At 40.7% G+C, this 20,378-nt stretch overlaps 1 protein-coding gene across 1 annotated transcript in view; it reads right to left on the bottom strand.

Annotated features, from left to right (window-relative positions):
• NFKB1 (nuclear factor kappa B subunit 1) overlaps positions 1–20,378 on the bottom strand; it is a 118,648-nt gene that overhangs the window by 51,684 nt on the left and 46,586 nt on the right. The window contains 1 exon segment of the mRNA NM_001003344.1: positions 28–176. Coding sequence (NP_001003344.1) covers positions 28–176 — 149 coding nt within the window.

Consider the following 20,378-nt stretch of genomic DNA (forward strand, 5'->3'; position numbering starts at 1 on the left):
TCCACAGTATCACATGCTCTCACTTACCCGACCACCATGTCCTTGGGTCCAGCAGTTACAGTGCAGATCCCATCCTCACAGTGTTTTCCCACCAGGCTGTGTGCATGCAGGTGGATGTTTTTCCCATTTGTGACCAACTGAACAATAACCTTTGCAGGTCCCACATAGTTGCAGATCTATACAAGAAGCACATTTAAAAAGTTAGTACATCTAACTATACTGCAACATGGAAAAATGCTTATGACAAAGCCATAAGAGTAAAAAGTATGATACAAAATTAGGCATACCTATACATATATGATCACAGTTCCATTTAAAAAAATATATGATGAATAAATGATGGGATGGAAATAAAGTACAATGCTAATGCTGGTTGTTTGTATATGGAGGATATACTCCAGGAAGCAGGCCGCTTATAATGTTGTATATATTGTTAAAGTTGGGACAGCACATCTTGGAGGATGCTGTGTAGCCACAAGGCATCCCTCTTCCTATTAGCCAAGAACCCATTTTTATCTGCATTCTCATCACAGCTTTCAATCACAAATGCTGGGTAAAAGATCCATGAGAAGGGAAGGGGGGATTGGTGGATTGATGGAAATCAAGGGAAGGAGAGGGGGAAACAGAAACAATATACCCCAAGTCTCTGCCATGAGATTAGGCAGGAGACGGAATTTTGCCAGGGATCTGGCTCTGAAGGTTGGCCATGGACACTCAAGACCATGGACTTGGCCTGTGGTGATCTGTCGGGACACTGCAGCCTTTGGCAGCACTCTCTGCTATGAGCTCTGATAACTGGGTTACATATATCCAGGTCATAGTAAGTTTTTTCAATTCAAATAAGTGCACTCCCTACACACAAATCCTTAGATCTGACATCTATTTAGCTCTTGTTTTATAAAATCGGATTTTTCCATGTAAGGTAATTTATGTTTTTAATTGTTATATCTTTAAAATAATGACAATAGCCATAAAAAGGAGTAGCACGGAGATAATGGCATTTTCAAGCAAAGACAGCTCGAACAACCTTTCTCCTCTAGTTGGTCCTCCAGCTCCCATCGTAGACCACAGAGTCCTCCCTTGAGAAAGCCCCAATACTAAAGTCATACTAACAGAATAGACCAATGACTTTATTTTTACTTTTCTGAATTCTATAAGTCAGAATTCTATGATAAATTCAGCCAAACTATTGGAAATACATTGTATTTCCTCAAAGGGTCACCAGCCATCCTGGTTTGCCTAGGATGGAGGGTGGGAGGGGAGGTTTCTAGGACTTTCAGGGCCAACACTGGGAAGAGTTGGTCATCCTATATCCTTAGCTCATATTGTCTCCTTTTGAGGAAGTGACCTAAATCCAGAATCTCCCAACTATACAATCATTAGAAATATTTTAATTGTATAAGCAGCCCATAGCTCAGAAGGAAAAGAAAGTAAATGGAAATCCCATCTAGCAATGAATCCTTGATGGAAGTCTTTCTAACACTGACTTAAGGAAGAATCTACCCTTGCCAAGAAAATTTCTTGGAAAAAGATCCCCTTCAGCCAGTCTACTTCTATTAGCAAGATCATCAAATGGATTCAAATGCCATCGAGATAGGGTTTTGTTAGGATTTTTTCAGTATGGATTTTTTTTTCCCCAAACCAATCTCTCACTTCAAGAGTTGAGGCAAAGTAGATCAGAGCTGGGATTAGGGTTTTGAGGAGAGAAGTTTCCCACCCTGAGCAAAGGACAGAATCCTTTCTAATCAACAGTGTAGCTCCCCTGGAAACCTGGGGCCTCTTTGCCTGAACTTCGGCCCAGAACTTCTGCCAAAGTTTGCTTTCAAACCCTCTAATACCCATTCTCAAGGAGAAGGCCCTTCCCAAGAAGTGGCCTCCTGTCCTTGCAGATGTGTCTTTCATCACAAAGAACCTTTAGGATTAAATTCAGTTTTGACCACCAACTCAAAGCACAAATAATTTCTAAAACAGGTATAGCACTTAAAGAAAGCCTTCTGGGTATAAAAACAATTATGAATTTAGTGTTTTCCCTTTTAAAATAGGAAGAAGAAAGCCTCTGCCCCTCAGGGAAGGACAAGGAATGAAAAGTTCTGGGTTTGCTCCAAAATTGGCTGCTGTGCCTGCATAGTCCCTGCAGAGCCAATGCCAGTTCTGGGCCTTGGTGTCAACATGTGAAATTGGCCTTTGTTAGGCTGACATATTCTACAGGGACTTCTTTTTTTTTTTTTTAATTTTTATTTATTTATGATAGTCACAGAGAGAGAGAGAGAGGCAGAGACACAGGCAGAGGGAGAAGCAGGCTCCATGCACCGGGAGCCCGACGTGGGACTCGATCCTGGGTCTCCAGGATCGCGCCCTGGGCCAAAGGCAGGCGCTAAACCACTGCGCCACCCAGGGATCCCTACAGGGACTTCTTTAGCAGTAAATGTACAGTGAAAAGCACTAAATAGACCATGTAATTTCACTTGTAAGTGCTCAGAGCACAGGAATGCAACAGTGTAAGGCATGATGAAATGCTTCACTTGGGTGAAATCAGGTAGGATTTCTACTTAAGCAGAACACCCGAAGGAATCTAGTGATGAGAGCCCAATCCCTTTGGATATCAGGACGCTTCAAATGTCACCACTATGAAGGAACCCGTCACTAGTACTGAAGGAAGGAGTGGGAGGTGTCCTCAAAAAAAGTACTCACATCTTTTTCTTGCTATTACTTCATGACCGAAGGGTGGCAAGAATGAGGAACTGAGTAGTCTCTGAGGTAAAAGGACCTGAAAAATTTGCCAGTGACTAATGCGCAGTGTGATCCATTTAAAAGACTTCAGGTCAGCATGGCATCATCTGGTTTTTACATCAACCACAGGGCAACGACAGGGAGGCCCCTGGGTTTTGTGGACTTTCCAAAATACTGACTTGAAAGAAGAAAGCTGAAGTGTGGGGACAGAAAAAAAAATGATACTATTTTCAGGTTGTATGGCAAATCAAGACAATGGAATTCTAACTCAGAGGAGGGCATACTTCAGAGAATGCTGCCATGACTTGAGAGCTACTAGCAATTGATTCAGAAATTCATCTGTTCCTCAGAGAACTGGGGCCTTCCTTTTTATTCAGCCTCCCTTTTACTTCTTTGAATAGTGGTTCCCTTGAAAATTCGGTTTCCAGAAAGCAATGTATCTGCCAGGAAGGCTGGGTTATTCTTGAAAGAGTCTGCACAGAGCCCGCTCATAAATGCTGAGGGCTTAGACACCAGTGTCAGCCAGGGAGACGACGGCGAAAACGTGAGTAGTCAGCTACCAAGGGACACCGTACAAACATGTACTCCAGGGGCCGACTAGCTAGGTTTAAGGGCAGTTCCACCATTTACTAGCTGTATGACCTTGGGCACTGTTCAGTTCTTCATCTGTAAAACAGGGATCAAAACGGAGCCTTGCAGGTTTGTTAAGAGGGTTAAATAGGTTAAAGTTTGCAGAACACTACCCAGTAAATTAGAGCAATATACAGTGTTAACGATTATCTTATTGATCACTGTAATGCACTCCCCTATTTAGAGATATTTAAATGATACAACTGGCCTGAGATAACTTTTTAAAAATCCTGTCTAAAGGCAGGAGCTGGAAAAAAAAAAGACCAATTCTAAGCACTTTTATTCCTAGGGTTAAGTTTGTTTTTTTTTTCCCCAGAGTGCCATATTTTACTGGTCTTTCTTAATTTTCTAGTAATAATTGTGTTAATATTATAGTAACAGCTATCATTCTTGGAGGTGCTTGGGATTTATCAGCTTCCTTGATGAAATTAAACCTTTCTTCCAGGAGCTTTATGATGCAATAGTACTGACGATCACAGGCTAGATCTGCTTTCTGAGTAAAAAACAGAAGCCTCGTGTCGCAGATAATACTGAACTTAGTCAAATCACCTCCTTTTATTGAAAGTTACTCTGTCAGGCTCTAGTAAAGTTCATACTGGTTCTTAAAAGGTGACTAAGAGAAGGAGTCTAAAATTTTCTGGCAATCAGAATTTGAAATGTCCTGTTTACTGAGGAAATTTGACCAAATCACTTTGGCAGAAGAGGGAACATGAATGTATGACATGACACACGAAGTAGTTCTTTTCTGTTTATTTTTTCTCAAGAAGTGATAACCGTGAAGAGGAGGGGGAAAAAATCCATAATTTTCAAACCAATCTATCCTACCTTTACCTGTGTACCTAACTTTGCCCCTCTACCACTAAAGCAGCAGAGCAATCTGAGTCGATCCAAGAACTCTGAAGTCAAGCTGCCAGGCTCAAATCCCTCTGTTGCCACTTATTATAGCTGGGTCAATAGGGAAAGATGGTTAACATCTCTGGACACCAATTTCTCCATCTTTAAAATGAAATGAAGTGCACTTAATTTCACAAATTGCTTTTAAGGATTAAATGAGTAAATACAATGCTTGCATCTAATGGGATTAGCAATCTCAACTATAAACCCTTTCTCCTATCCAGACTATTACTTCCCTGAAAACTAAAACATACCCATCTCCTGAAGGAGTAGATCTTAGGCTCCTTCTATGTTTCATGCACTGCAATAGGTCGGGGAGTGAAGGGATACAATGTGAGTGCAAAACAGACATAACCTCTGTTCTGATGGGAATTAGAGAGTGGAGCTGAGAGCACTCTAAGAAAGAAACTCACAAATGAATGTAAATGCCTAACTGTGAAGCCCTTACAAAAGACATTCGAAATAGGGATCTGACTGTGTCAGGAAATGGAGAAAGGTTCCTGAGAGCAATGAAAGCTGAGCTCCGAACAGAGGGTAGGAGTGTAACAAGGGAAGGGGTAGGTAGGAGACAGGAGGTTGAGAAGAGTATTCCCAGCAGGGAGTACAGCATGTACAATGGCTCTGTGGTAAGGGTCCTCCTCATTGTCTTCCCAGCCATACTCATCACCGCTTCTCAGTGTTTCCTGCAAGTGGTTCCAATCACCCCAGGGGTGTCCCTCCCATCTCTTCCCTATCTAGAACCACTACTCATTCTCTAAAGGTAAGACCTAAATATGCATCCTCCATGGCATTCTCCTCACCACTTTAGCCCACAAAACTCCACGACTGTCCCCTTTTGGGGGAATGTGATTGGAGTGGGGCAGGAAAAGCAAATGCAATTTTTTGCAATAAGAAGATGGTAAAACCAATGGACAACTAAAAGGTTACTGGCTTACCTTTCTTGGCTTGTTAAACTCCCAGAGCACATACATCTGTGCTTCCTAACTTACTGTTCTTATAGAAGGGAAGGGAAAATGTTAACTCAGCTGATCCTCCCCTCAGCTCTATGGGGTCGGGAGTGGTAGCCCATTCCACAGATTAAGGACTGAGGCATATTAAGGTGAAGCAAACTGCCATCATTCCTGTAACTGGTGTGCTGGGCAGCCGTGTGAACCTGGGTCTGCCCAACTCCAAAGCCCATTCTCATTTTCCATTACACTGGCTGCCATTGGCTCAGTGACTTTCCTTCTGTAAACATCAGGTCTGCCCCGTGTTGTACAGTTCCCCTTCGCCTAGTATGGTGCTGGTACGTGACGGTTATTCCTGAATAACCTGTTTGTTTGGTTTTGTTAGTGTGTGTTGTGAGGAAAGAAAGGAGGTCTCGGAGTTAGTAGTGAGGAGGCAAAAGTGTGCCTGTCCTCCCGCAAGGCTCCTTTATTTAAAGAAAACATGCCACGGACACTATTCAACCATGCATTCATTCTTCTCTGTTAGGCTGAAAGTCAGATGATAAGACAAAGAAGAAAGTGAGGAGGAAGCACAGAGAGGAGGTTGAAGGAGGAGAAGGGGGAGGAGAAGAGGAAAAAGGAGGAAAAGAATAGTTTTCATTATATATCTTCTCTCAGTGGTGACAAACTGATTTTATTGTTATTTATTTGTTGAGCACCCTGGAAGAATAGAATAACCTTTATTAAGTGAGACAAGATAGAACCCTGTCTAACACAGCTTCCGGCGTGGAGTAGGAAGATGCTCTGTGTCTTCTGAATGGAAGTAAGTGAGGTGAGGTGGGACGATGTGAAAATATCCTCTTCCCCCCCTCCCAATTCACTGGTAATGAATGGCTGTTTTTCCAGGAGTTGCTCCTGGCTGTGCATTGATCCAGTCACATTCTTTTACCTTGTTTATTGTCCTACTTATCTGACCAAGAACACAGATGACTCAGATGTCAGGCTGGGGTAAGAAAGGCACACTCTGCCATTAATATGACATGTGCTAAGAGGGTGTTCTCAACTAATACAGAGAGAGGAAGAAAACCTCTGGCTACCCTATTAAATCTCCGTTCTATTTTAATTTTCAGTTTAATTACATTAATATCACTGCTCATAAATCATGATTATTTCAGAAGATAAGGAACATGCTTTTCTTTAAGAATTGTTGAGACTTGGGGCACCTGGGTAGCTCGGTGGTTGAGCATCTGCCTTCGGCTCAGGTTATGATTCCAGGATCCTGGGATGGAGTCCTGCATCGAGTTCCCCACGGGGAGCCTACTTTTCTCTGTGCCTATGTCTCTGCCTCTTTCTCTCTGTCTTTCATGAATAAATAAATAAAATCTTTAAAAAGAATTGTTGGGACTTGTACCTCAACAGGTGTCATCACCTCATTAAGAAATTACAAATAAATCCTTACACTTACACAGCCCAATCATTCATGGTTGCAAAAGAATAGATGAGGAGTGCACACTATGTAACTTATGGATCAAGTGTGTTCCAAATGTTCACTTATAAGCCAGTTTTTTGGAATTGGGATTTAGACTAGGGTAGTGGTATCCTGGTCCATCTCTTACCTTCCTTACTGCACTATATGCATTCTCAAATTATTATTATTTTTTGAACAAAGCATGACGTATATAATTTCTAGTCACTCTCAAAAAATATCCCGACTAGCCCCAGTGGCTTAGAAGTTTAGCATCGCCTTCAGCCCAGGGCGTGATCCTGGAGATCTGGGATCGAGTCCCAAGTCAGGCTCCCTGTATGGAGCCTGTTTTTCCTTCTGCCTGTGTCTCTGCCTCTCTCTCTCTCTCTCTCTCATGAATAAATAAATAAAATCTTAAAAAAAAAAATATCCCAAGCCTGACCGCTTCTTCCCACTACCATGGCTGTTCCTTGGGTTAAAACCATTGTGATTTGTTTCCTAACTATGTTTCCTGTGCCTGCCCCACTTCCCCACCACCTATTCTCCCGAGTGATCCTGCTCAAGTCAGGTCATGCCAAGTCTTGTCACTCCTCTGCTCAAAGTCCTCCCAAAGTGAAAGCTGTTGAAGCTGAGTGATTAGTACAAGGGGACTCATTATATTGTTCCAAGTATAAATGATTAAGATTTTCCATGATAAGAAGTTAAAAAACAACAACTCCAAACCCTCCAATGCCTTTCTGTCTTAGAGTCCTGGGCGATCTGACACCTCCACTCCCATTTCCTCTTTGATCTCAGCTGGGCAGTCAAATTAGCCTGCTTGCTGTTCCTGACTGGGCCAGCTCAACTCCCCTCGTCAGAGAGCTTCTGCACTTGCTGTGTCCTCTGCCTGGAATACTCTTTTCTCTGGATACCTGTATATTCTCTTGCCATCCTTCAGGCTTTGGGGCTTTCACTGCTCACCCTACTCCTATCTAAACTTGACCACTCCAATCCCTGCACTCCTGGCTCCTTTCTCCTGCTTTATTTTTCTTTCTACTAGTTACTACTTAACTTACTACACACTTTACTTTTATTGATTATTGCCTACGTTCCAGACTAAAATAGAGGCTCTGTCGGAGTCGATTCCTTTCCTAGTAAATCCCCAGTGCCTGCAATGATATTTGTCATATTGTGGGTATACAATGATTCATTCTTTAGTGAATGCACGATTAAATAATTAAGCTATGATTAAAATGTTACCCATGGAAGGCAACTTATTAGCATATAAAGAGCTGTGTGAAGTTGAAGATGGAAAAAAAGTAACTATATTCTTTCTCGTATTATCTTTTCAAAAAAATAAAACATGGCTAGATCCTGATATAACCTCTTACTAGGCTATTTAAATTAGAACATGAAAAAAAAATAAATTAGAACATGATTATTATGCATCAGAGCACAGCATTGGGCTAAATTGGTGGAAGGGTTCTGGATGGGAGCTCTAGAACCCCAGGACAAGTAAGAGGAATCTGACTGCTGAGTAGTAGGAATTCTGGTAGCTGTGGTTGAAAAGGAAGGGAAGGCCACTCTTGAATCATCTCCCTTGGAAAACCAAGGTAGCATCTCTCTTCACATCCAAGACACCCCCATGTACTTCCTCTCCCCACCCTACTGCTGCTGCCCCATCATGCATTCTTCCACAGTGCTAAAGAATCTTAGCACCTGACTCCAACATATCTCTATTCTTTGCTTTGTTATTACCCTTAGAGGTCCAGAATTTACATTTCTAGTCCATCTCAATTTCCCAGTCCCTTCCTCCTCATGTGAGAGGGCCCTTCTTTGATTGATGTTCACTCTGGTGACTGACAGGAGTAACCACCTCACAGGACTTCATCATGATACTGAACAGCTATACTTGCAAGATCTCAATCTACTGGGGCTCTCTATCGCCCCCTCCCCCCCAGTCTCCCTTTCAAAAAAAAGCATCAGGCTCTGGAGTCAGATGTCCTGGCTCTGAATCCTGGCTCCTCCCATTACTAGCTATGTGATCTTGAGAAAGGGGGCTATGTTTTCCCATCTGTATAATGTGAATCACAAATACATAATCTCTGAATTTTCACAAGGATTAAAGGAGATCATTTAAAGTGTCCAATATAGTTCTCGATACATGGCAGGCACAAAATAAAGGACAGTGATTCTCATTTGTCTCTTTGTTCCTTAAGCAGATTATCTGCAGCTGAGATTTCCTCCGGCTTTGTGGAGAAGGTGGAAACCATTGCCTTCGAATCTCTTTAACCTCCTTCTTACTGTTCCCCAGGCTCAAAATGTCCCTGTTACTTCACATATCCTCTCCTAATTCCGAGAAAGGTAGTTCTGTTCCCTTTTCCAGAGTTAACCATTCTGTTTTTGCCCTTAGTGCCATGCTTGTTCCAAACCTCCTTGAATTACCCTCCTCCCTTCCTCTCAAAGGGATCTTTCTCCTTAGTCACAAAACATGTCCAATCTTCTCCCTTAGTCTAAAAAAAATCGCTCTCCTGATAATAATGATGACAACAGTGAAGGTTAGCATTTATTCAAACCTATGGGCCAGGTGCTTACACCAAGAAATACAGAAATATAAAATGATTCTTTCATTTCACCTTCCCCCTATTAACTCAGCGAGGAAGGTTTTTAAAAGATACCTACACTTGCTTCAGTGCCACTCTCTTTCTTTCCAAGTGTGCAAGCAGAGCTCTGATCCCCTATGCTATACCTAATCTGTAGCCTTTTGCAAATGAATTAAATCCCCTATTCCTCAAATGAAAGAGTGCTTCAACGTCATGGTCAGACTCCCTGTTTCCAAATCCACTAGCCATTTCTTATTCTTTATTCCACTTAACTTCTCAGAAACCTGGAATGTACTACCATTCTCTCGTAGAAATTCTCTCCTCCTGTATTTTACATACTTCTGCAAAGGTGCTCTCATTCCCCAAAGAGAAGTCCCTTCAGAGATTCAGTCATTGGTCCACTTCTAATCTTACCATGATCACTCTCTTGATGTTCTTATCCAGTCTCCCAGATTTGATTATCTGTGCCAAGCAGATAACTCCTTGATTTAAATTCCCTGTGCTTACCTTTATTTGAAGTGTCTGTAACACTGCCAGCTGTCTGCAGAGCACCTTCCAGTCCATAACGTCTTTATAACTCAATCTGCCCATGACTGAACCTGTCACCTTTGTTCTGAAACCTACTCAACCGTTAGATGAACCCACCTCCTTTCAAGCAGTGGAACTGGAATCCTCCTCATCATCTTAGATTCTTCCCCATTTTCCACATTCAAACAGTTGCCAAACTTTGGCCAGGTCATAGCCCTAAGGTCTCTGGCATTTATCTTTCTCTTCTATTCTCATTGCCTTAGTTTTTATCCATCTCGGCCTGCACTCTGGGTTTAACTCCTAAAGAATCACTGCAGTTCTCCTACCTGGTGTCTCTGTGCCTTTCCCTTCCAAAACCCCTTAGCACATTGCTACCATGCTATAGTCCCAAAGCACAATGCTGAGTAGAGCATCACATTCTTGTATTGAAACCTCTATGATAATCTACCCATTCGTCGCAAAACCCAGCCTAAATTCTTGAACCTTGCACAGTTTGGGCAGTCATACCTCTCTAGCCTTATTCCCACCTTCCTCTTTCATGTATACTCTTCAAACCGGCAGAATTATTCACTATTTCCCATTCAACCTCAGATTTCTATTTGTGAGGCTTTGCTGCTGATTTTCCTGCTTGTGCTGTTTTTGCCAGTTAGATGTTAGCTCTCAAACTTCCACCTGTCCCCCAAGATTCAGGCCAAAATGCAATCTCTGCCTCAGGGTCTTCTATGACCAACCAAAGTAGCGAGCTCTTACAAGTCTATCTTTGTCTGGGAGCCACTGGGTCATCCATTCTTCTATTCAAAACAAAAACAACCCGAACAACTTTATTCAACCATCTCTACCTGGCGGCTACAGGTGCTGATTATGTAGCGGTGAACCAAACAAACATAGTATTTTCATCTTTCAAATATTTTAGGGCATATTTTAGTTCCTCTATTAAACTGACTGACCCTTGAGGACAAAGGCACTAGTTATTCTGTTTCCCCAAACCCCAGCACAAAAACAGTATCCCATTAATCAATTCTTAAAAGAACTAATGACGCAGGTTTGACCTTGGGTTTCAACACCAAATAAACAAACAAACAAACAAACAAATAAACAAACTAATGACTGAGTAAATCATTGGCTCCAGGCTACAAGGAGGAAGGAAGGAGCAGTGAAGTGGTTAGCCGCCCCAGGGCACCAGTGAGGAAAGGCCCCCCCACCCCCCACCCCTCCCAACAGCAGGGCTCATCAGGCTATCTTGCCTGGAGGTCACTGTCCTGTGACAGGGTTTCTCACTAACAGAACCTGGAGGGACTGCCTGGAGGAGTTTCTGAAAAGTTCTAACAAAAGGGGGATACAGGAAGCCAATAAACTTATAAAATTCTATTAACTCTACTAACTCCTTGGCTTAATCAGTTAGGCCATGGAGCCCTGGCACTATTTTTAGTCCTAAGATTATTTTTCTAAGAACTTGTACTCCCTTAGGCTTTTCCACTGAGAAAAAAGAACTGCCATTTATGCAGAGACTGGCCTCAGAGATGCTACCTCTTTAACTTTTATAAATTCAGTTTTTAGGCAGGATTTAACCCTGACATGCAATTTCCCAATTGTTCTGGGGCTTGGCCAAGGTGGTAGGATGGGTGGAAAACAATCATCAAGGTCGGTTCCAGGTAAAACAGAAGTGAGAGCCAGAGGAGGGAAGCACTGTTTTGGCCACAGGCTCTGTGCGATCGGGACGGTGGACCTCACATTCACCATCCCTGCCACACTCTGCCGGGGCAGCGGCAGAGCAGGGCTTTCTCTGCCAGCATCCCAGAGCCACGCTGTCACCCTCCCAGCCAAAAGCAGTCCGGACCTTAGAGTGTCAGTTTATGTTTTTAAGTCACTGAAAAATATCCCAGGAGTGCAAAATCTGGAAACTTTAACCTACCTAAAGCTGTAACTTATTCTCAAGTGTGATCCCAGGTTTGGAGAAAACAATAGGGGTGCTAGCACAGTTTGCAGAAAATGAAGAAATTGTGCTGAATATAAGTGCCTCAAAATGCTTACATTTGTGAAAGAATGTTCTCAAATCTGCAAATTTTCAGATAATAGCTGGGTCAATTTTCAGTGTGAAGTTTTAGTGCTCCAGTGAGCATAGCATCCAGAGCTGTAGCCACCAGTTACTGCTCTGATCTTGGGCTAGCCACCTGTCCTCTTTGGGCCCCTGAATCCTTCGTGTGTAGAACCACTACGTAATGCCTAATACATCTTCCAGCTCTAAAATTCTATGATTCCTGTTTATATGTATAGGACACACAGGACAAAACCCAAAGATCACATTCTCAAACTGAAGAAAAAAGAAAGTTTAAAATCACAGAATTTCTGAGTTGGAAGGAACCTAATAGATAATTTTAAAACTGTGAACATTTTAAAAACATTTCACCACAATTACAAACTGAGAAAACATACAATTAACACTCAAATTACCTGTTGCAATGGGGCCTCTGATAGCATGGAAAATCAAAATTCAGAGACAAAGAAAACCTTTATGTTAGGCACAGATTTCAACTTTTGTCATTAAAACTGAAATTGAGTACCCAAAGAGTTTATTTTCAGTTAATTCAAGGAGGGCCCTGTCCTGGGTAGGTAAGTCCTAATAATAAAGATCTGTCTTTCCGGGGGGATAAGTAAAAAATGCGTCAATTACACAAGTTGGTGGGGAGGAGAGACAGACAAGCAAAACAAAGTCAGAAGGAGAAATTTTAGTCTACGAAAGTTTTTTTTTTAATCCGCACAAATTACACGAAAATAACTATAAGGATCAGACCACAGATATAATAAGACTGAAGTATGTCCAAAACAAAAACTTTAGGTTTCTGATTTATGTATTCTTTGAAAATAGAAATTATTAATATAACTTTTTAACATTATTTTTAAATAGTGTAAAGTCTCTCAACACTTTGTTTTTGACCCAAACGTGATTTGAAATAATTAAGATTATCTTCTGATTCGGATACTCAAATTGTTATTAGATAACACTTATTTCCTTCTTCTTCAAGGCGTACAGTCATCCTCATGATACATTTTTCTTGCTTACAAAATCTATTCTCTTACTCCCACTGAAACCCACTGGTTAAAGAAGTAATTAAATAATTTGGCTCTCAATGACTGAAAGTACTTAGAGACATCATTTTCTATAGAGTTTAATTTGTATCGGATCAAATACAGCTGCCTGGACAGGAATGTGGACCACTCTGGGAAGAAGACAATTAACTGGTTCTTTCTTCAGAAGGAAAGTACATAAGATAAGGCATTTCAATTCTTCTTCCGTGATTTCCTGTGGAAAACCCCTACTAAATCAGGAGAATGATGAGCGAGTAGAACTGGGAAATTTTCTTTGTCTGATTTCTCGTTGCCACTTTACTGGCTAATTTGTATCCCAGACCATGATGGAGCCAAAGAGAAAATGCGACCAAAGTGTCAGACTGAGGTTAACCAACATTTTGTACCATCTACACACTATGATGTAAGCCAAAGGAGGAAGGGGGAAACACCAAAATTTCTAACGAGCTCCTCATCAGTGAGGATTCTGGAAAAATGGCAGGACTTTAACCCTGTTAAAAAAAAAAAAACAACCCTTCAATATGATAACTTTATATTGTTCAGCCTGTGTAAGATGACTAAAACACAAAGTACATGAAATGAATCATACACTTCGATGCATGGATAAAATATTCTGCAAGTTATTAATTTTTATCATTTTTAGAGATTTGTCAGAAAATGATAACTGCCCTATAACCAAATCCTGATTTCCCTTAATATAAAGTTATTAATTTATTAAGCAAAAAATATCTTCAAAGGCATTAAAAAAAGGAAATTTTCTGACCCTCAAGGATCTTCCACCAGTTAGCTTCCCTGCCCTGTAGTATTCCAGTTTATTTCTGAACTAGCCCAGTGGCAATTAACTTCATCCTGAGGCTATACGTTCCACCTCAGGCAGCTCTAACTCTCAGTAACTACAGAAACCTCTCTCCCTGGAGGGCTTCCATTCATTGCTCCTCATTTCATCCTCTTGTGATAGACAGGATAAAGTTCACCTTTTCTTTCCCATGATAGCCATTCAAATATTTGATGACAACCAAATTCTCCAGGCTATAAATAATCTCGGGTTCAAAGACTACTCCCCTTTGAAGGAGGTTTGAATTCTGTCATCATTCTGCCCTGAAAACACTCAAGTTGGTTTCTATTTGTCTATGTATGTGGTGCCTATCAGTACACACAGTACTCCTGGGGTAGTCTTTCAAAGAGTGGGAGCGAGACCACCACATCCGTGGTCTTATACATCCTACTTCTGTTAATGCAGCCTAATGTGGAATTACTGATTTGGTGGTCATATCACATTGTTGTGATGTTAAATTCACTATTACCTAAAACTTCTAGCTCTCTTTGCCCACAATGTATTTGTGGTAATTTGTTTTCTGGATGCATTAATCTCCTTTAAATATCACTGCTTAAGAATTTAGCCCTTTGCTCCCTGCTCAGCAGGCGTCTGCTTCTCTTTCTCCCTCTTCTCTCTCCCCCTCATTCTCTCTCTTACACATTCGCTCTTAAATAAATAAGTAAACAATCTTAAAAAGAAAAAGAATTTAGCACTTTGCCTTGCTTTTCAAAACTAATTTGAACTCAAATTGTTTGTTACCTATACTTCATGTTTCTGCAAAAGTGATAAGGCCTCCATTGAAGACATTAATAAAATACACTGGAGTGGCTGGGGAGAAAGATCCCTAAGGCTGGAACTATTCCTCCATTGACAGCACCAACATGAGAAATACTGTTAACCCCTGAAGTAACAAACCAGAGGTCTCCAGCATCTCACCATGTTACCACTCTAGAAACCTGCTAAACAAGAAACAGGAAGTACATTTGGTGTGATCTGTTCTTACTAAGGGGCTTGAGATGGATATCCAGCTCTCTAGCCTCTGGTTTGCCAGGAGCATTCAGTCACAAATCGGGGTGGGCAGTGGGTTGGAAGTGTGGAAACCAGAAGGTGATCTCAAGTAAGGCTGTGTTTTCCCCCAACCCTCCCCAAGATACACACATGCACAAAAGCTTTCATGCACGCACACACATACACACACACTGCAGAGCATCCTTGGAGAGGTATTCCTTCAGCAAATCTGGGTAACATCTATATTATCATCCTGTATATATCTGTTTCTATGAAACCCTGGGGACAGAGATGATCATATTCATGTGTGTGACCACAGAGCATAGCTCAGCACCCTGCTTACCATGTGGGATGCACTAGATAAACATGTGCTAAAGACAGCCAAGCATCCTTTGAAACCTAGAAATGGAATAGTCTAGGTTTAGATGGATTCAGGTTTCTGAATATTCCAGAACACAATTTACATCAAGGCTCTCACTGATTCCTTTTGTATCTATATTGCTATTCTTAAAAATAACAAAACAACTTGACTTTACCATGATTTCTAAAGAGTCTAGTTAATTTCATGTAAATAGCAGATAATGAGATTGATAAATACTGATATTCAAAAAATAAAATTACATCGATAAGGATGGGAAATTCCTAAAACTGAAAACAAACAAAAAGGCTGATTACATATCCTAATGATACCATATCTACAGAGAAGGATAAAAATTTAATCTAAGATACTTTTGAACACATTGCTTTGAATATCCTCTCGTGAATATATTTGAAGATCAAAAAAAAAAAAAAACAAACTGCAAAGAAAGTCTGAACTGTATTTAGTAAGCCTGCAGCTAGTATTGTTATTAGTATAGCAATTTAGAAGCTATTCTGTGTGTACTACAGGGCTGAGCAAAATGAGGAGGTATACTGATACCATTGGCAACTATGGTTTTCATTATTAGAGAAAGGTGATACAGATATGGAATGGGGGAAGGAAAGGAAGAAGCCAGTGGGGTTAGACTGGAACTAGAGGTATCAGAATGAATTAAAAAAATTTTAATTAATTTTCTAGCTCTGTCTAGTGAAAGCCTGAAGAAATTTCTCTGATAAAAGGAGCTAGGGCTTCTTGAAGAGATGGATGATTCCAGGGTTGGCTCAGGGAATGTATAGAACAAGCCTGCTGCATTATATTATTTCAGAAACAAGAAAGTATTCAAAAAGTGAGTGGGTACATATCAAAAGGATAGAGGAGCAAATACAAATAACTTTCACTGGCCAAGACTGGGACCAATTTAAGCATCAAAATAAATAATGACAGGAATGGCTTAAAATACATGCACTAACAAAATAACCAATGAGTACAACTGATACTAAAAAAAGATTTTTAAAGGAATGTGAAGAGAAAGTTCTGTGTTTTTATTTTTTCGAGAAAGCTCTATTTTTTAAACAGAATTCCAATTGACAAAAAGTAAAAGGAATGATATAGGTAGAAAATCACCAATTGCTAATAATAATTAATTCAGGAAAGAATCATCCATGAATGTAAAAACCACTGGAAGAAAAAGACAAGGATGGTGGCTTGTATCAGGGTGGCAGAGTGAAGGTGGTGACAAGTGATTAGGTCCTGGGTAAGATTGGAAAGCACAACCAGTAAGACGGCCTGACAGATCAGATGTGCGGTAGAAGAATAGAAGTGTTCAGGATAACTCCAAGAGTTTTGGCCTGAGCAACTGGAAGGATGGAATTGCCATTTTCCAAGAAGGGAAAGATACTAGGAGAAGTAGTTTTGTAAGGAAGATTTGCCATGGAGAGAGTCCACTGAGGAGCCCAAGGGAGAAGAGGCCCCATTTCAACTCAGAAAAGTTGGGAGACTATCTAGGATATGATCTCACACCCGTTTTCTTTACGAAATTGTGTAGTGGTACAAATGGCATCGGTCTGGCCAGCTCACAGGAGTAGATGGTTAAATTTTCAGAAATATTGCAAGCCAGCACTTCACACTGATAGCTTGAAATTGACCATGGTGGGAGTATTTACATCCAGGAAATTGACAAATACTACAAATCAGGGTTTTTGCTTTTGTTCTCCAGGAAAGCTGGTTATCAAACATTTACTAGCACACAACTATACTAAAGGCCCGACTCAGTGGGGAAATAATATAGGAATTACTTTCTTAAATAAATTATTCAAAACTCTACCAAACTTCTCTAACTTGAAAGATTTTCTACTACTCCCCAAATATATAATAATGATATATAAGGGAAAACAATGGATACATATGTGTAAATATCTTGCTAAGTGCAAAATGGGACTGAAACGGTCTTTATCCCATGCTTTAAGACCACTATTTATAGTGGTCATATGCGTAATGAGTTGAATAGTATTCCCCTGAAATTCATGTTCACCCAGCACTTCAGAATGTGACCTTATTTGGAAATGGGGTCTTTGCAGATGTAATTAATTAAGGTGAGGACATACTGCATTATGATGGGCCTGAAATGCAATGACTGAGTTTTACAAGAGAAAGGAGAGGCAGATTCAGACAGAGGGAAGACAGCCATGTGAAGACAAAGGCAGAAACTGTGGCGTGCTGCAGCTAACAAGTCAAGGAGTGTCAAGAATTGCCTGTACGCAATCACCAGAAGCTAAAAAGAAGGCAGGAGTCTTCCCTGGAGCCTTCGGAGGAAGCATGGCCCTGCTAACAACTTGATTTTTTACCTCTGGCCTCTAGGATTGTGAGAGAATAAATTTCTATTGCTTTAAACTACCCAGTTTGTGGTAATTTGTTATGGCAGCCCTGGGAAACTAATACAGTGCTCATGCAAATGAAATTCATGTATGCGTAGCGTCTAAGAGAACACAGTTAAGAAGCCTAACAAAAGTTTAATATACCCCTTTCTGGCTTCCTACTACCTATATTTTCATAAGAAATCATGTGCTACATCTAAAGGTAAGCTTTTTGGCACAGTATCTCTTTGCAATCTCCTACTTTAACAACTCCAGATAAAAGGAAGGACATGGTGGAAATAGAGTGGAAGCAATACTAATTAGTGAAGTTGTGCTAAAAATAAATTAGTGGACTGGTGAAGCTTTTGTATAACTCCATGATTCCATAAACCAATCAGCATAGTTGTCATTCAACACTCAAATTAGTGCGGGTATGCAAAAATAAAATTAAAGGGGCGCCTGGGTGTCTCAACTAGGTAAGTGTCCAACTCTTGATTTCAGCTCAAGTCATGATCTCAGGGTTATGGGATCGAGTTCTGTCTTGGGTTCCATGCTGGGTGTGGAGCCTGCTTAAGATTCTCTCTCTTCCTCTGCCCTCCCCCCACAACCCCTGATCACACATGTTGTCTAATAAATAAATAAATAAATAAATAAATACACCTATAGTTTTTAAGGCTTACTATGTGCTATGCACTGAATAACTCAATTTTATACATATATCTTATACAGCAGGTATTATTTATCTTAACTTTACAGATGAAGAAACTGAGGCTTGGCTGAGTTGAGTGACACTGCTAAGTAAGTGGCAAAACTAGAAATCAACATCACACCCAAGCCTAAAGTAACTAACTTTAGAGCTAATGCTTTAAAACCTAAAGGTGTGGTCCTCAAGCCACCTGATCTTACCTCCCACCTTAGAACCTCTAAGTGTAGAATGGGAAACCTGCAGCTTTATCACCTCCTTCCAGGACTTCGGTCAGACGCCTGTTGCTCTGTCTCCTGTATCCCTTATCTCACCATTTCCTTCAAGTTTTCCACCTTTCTGTGCTACATCCCAGGGCATTATTTCAAATATATTTAATAAATGAAATCAACTCTCTCTAATCTTGATTTTAACTCATTCACTGAGTTAAATCATTTCAGTGACTATATTTTTAATTTGGAATCCTGTTTTCTTCTTAACATTAGTTTATAAGCAGTATTCCATATTATACAGAGTCTTCATATTATTTTTTAAAAACAAGTAGCTTCATATTTTATCCTGTAGTTATATCATGATTTACCTATGCACTCATCTGTTGTTAAATCTTGTCATTATATGACATGAGTCTTTAGAAGTTATCATAGAATTACAGAAGCCCAGATTGGCTAAATGATCCATTGTGATTAAGCATGTGTGGAATAGGGGATCCCTGGGTAGCGCAGCGGTTTAGCGCCTGCCTTTGGCCCAGGGCGCGATCCTGGAGACCTGGGATCGAATCCCACGTCGGGCTCCCGGTGCATGGAGCCTGCTTCTCCCTCTGCCTATGTCTCTGCCTCTCTCTCTCTCTCTCTCTCTGTGTGTGTGTGTGACTATCATAAATAAATAAAAATTTTTTTAAAAAAAGCATGTGTGGAATGGGTCCCAGGCATCTCTGCAGTTACTTCTGGGTGATTCTGATGTCTCAGACCACAGATTTAAAGGCCCCTCACACAGACCCTTAATATTTCAATAACGAATAGTATCCTGTGATGGTTAAGAGTGCATGGATTCTTAAAGCATACTGCCTGAACTGACATCTTCACCTCCATCCCAGAAAGACTATGAGACTCAGGGTAAGCTTCTTAAGTTTTCTAGGCTTCAATTTTCAGTTTAACAAATGGAGCTCAGAGAACCTATGTCAGTAGATTATTGTGATACCTAAACGAGATAATGAAAGTACGCACAACAATCCATTCTTATAATTGTTCTGTTGGGTGGACAGGGACCTCAAGGGAGAGGAACCGTCTGTGAATGTCCACATGCACCTTCCAGTCCACCCTCAGGAGACCTCAGGGAGGCAAATGTAGACCAGAGGGCTCTGATCTGGAACTCCTGTGCAGGTGAGAAGAGGAGGCTGAGACTTCAGGGTAGCCTACAGCCTCACCTCTAGACCTGCTGACAGGCAGAGAAACAGCTTGTCTGTGGAGGAAGGGATTTCGAGGGTTGTAGTACTTCCAGATACCCTTATCTTTTCAAGAAGAATTACCAGTATATGACTTTATGAGACCTGAATTTTTGAACGGAATAAAGAGACACTACATATAATCTTCAGACAGAACCCAAAGGGGTTAGAAGCCATCAGAAATTTGCTATAGACTGAACAATGGTCCCAAGACAATCATGTATTCAGAGAAGAGTAGAGGGAAGAAAAATGGGAATGGGCAGCAGAAGAAGGTCACCAAGCCAGACCAACAAAAACAAAACTAAAAATTCAGGAATTTGTGGTTGGTTCCCTTGATAATCTCTAAGGGTTAAGACTCATAGCTATGATCTCTGCCAGAAGTTTCCTCAATGAATAGCTCACTCTAGTTCATAACAGAGGCAATGAATACATACAGTGAATTTAGAGGGCTATTTTAAAAAATATTCTACTGGGTAATATTTTATTCTAGAGGCTGAATGCAAGACTTCTGAATTACTTGAAAGAAAAATTGTCTAGAAGTCTAGATTGTGGTTACACATGGAAGAGAATTTTATCTGCTTGCCTAGAGCAGGACCGGATACACAGGGCTCAATGACTATTTGTTAAAGGAATTTTCTCTCTTTTGACTTTAATCACTAATGGTTACTTCATGCTGAAATCAGTATCAATATGGAAGGGCAAGAGGGAAAAAGCAGTGAGGCCTATTCACCTTTTTTGTTTGCTGATAGTAAGTTTCCCTTCTTTTTCATCCTGTAGTCAAAGTAAAGGGAGGCTTTCCTGAGCTTTGTGTTGGCACGCTGAAGTATTTCAACTCACTTAAAATGGATTTTAAAA

The sequence above is a fragment of the Canis lupus genome, chromosome 32 (assembly GCF_011100685.1).
Source record: "Canis lupus familiaris isolate Mischka breed German Shepherd chromosome 32, alternate assembly UU_Cfam_GSD_1.0, whole genome shotgun sequence".
In the NCBI taxonomy this organism is placed as follows: Eukaryota; Metazoa; Chordata; class Mammalia; order Carnivora; family Canidae; genus Canis; species Canis lupus.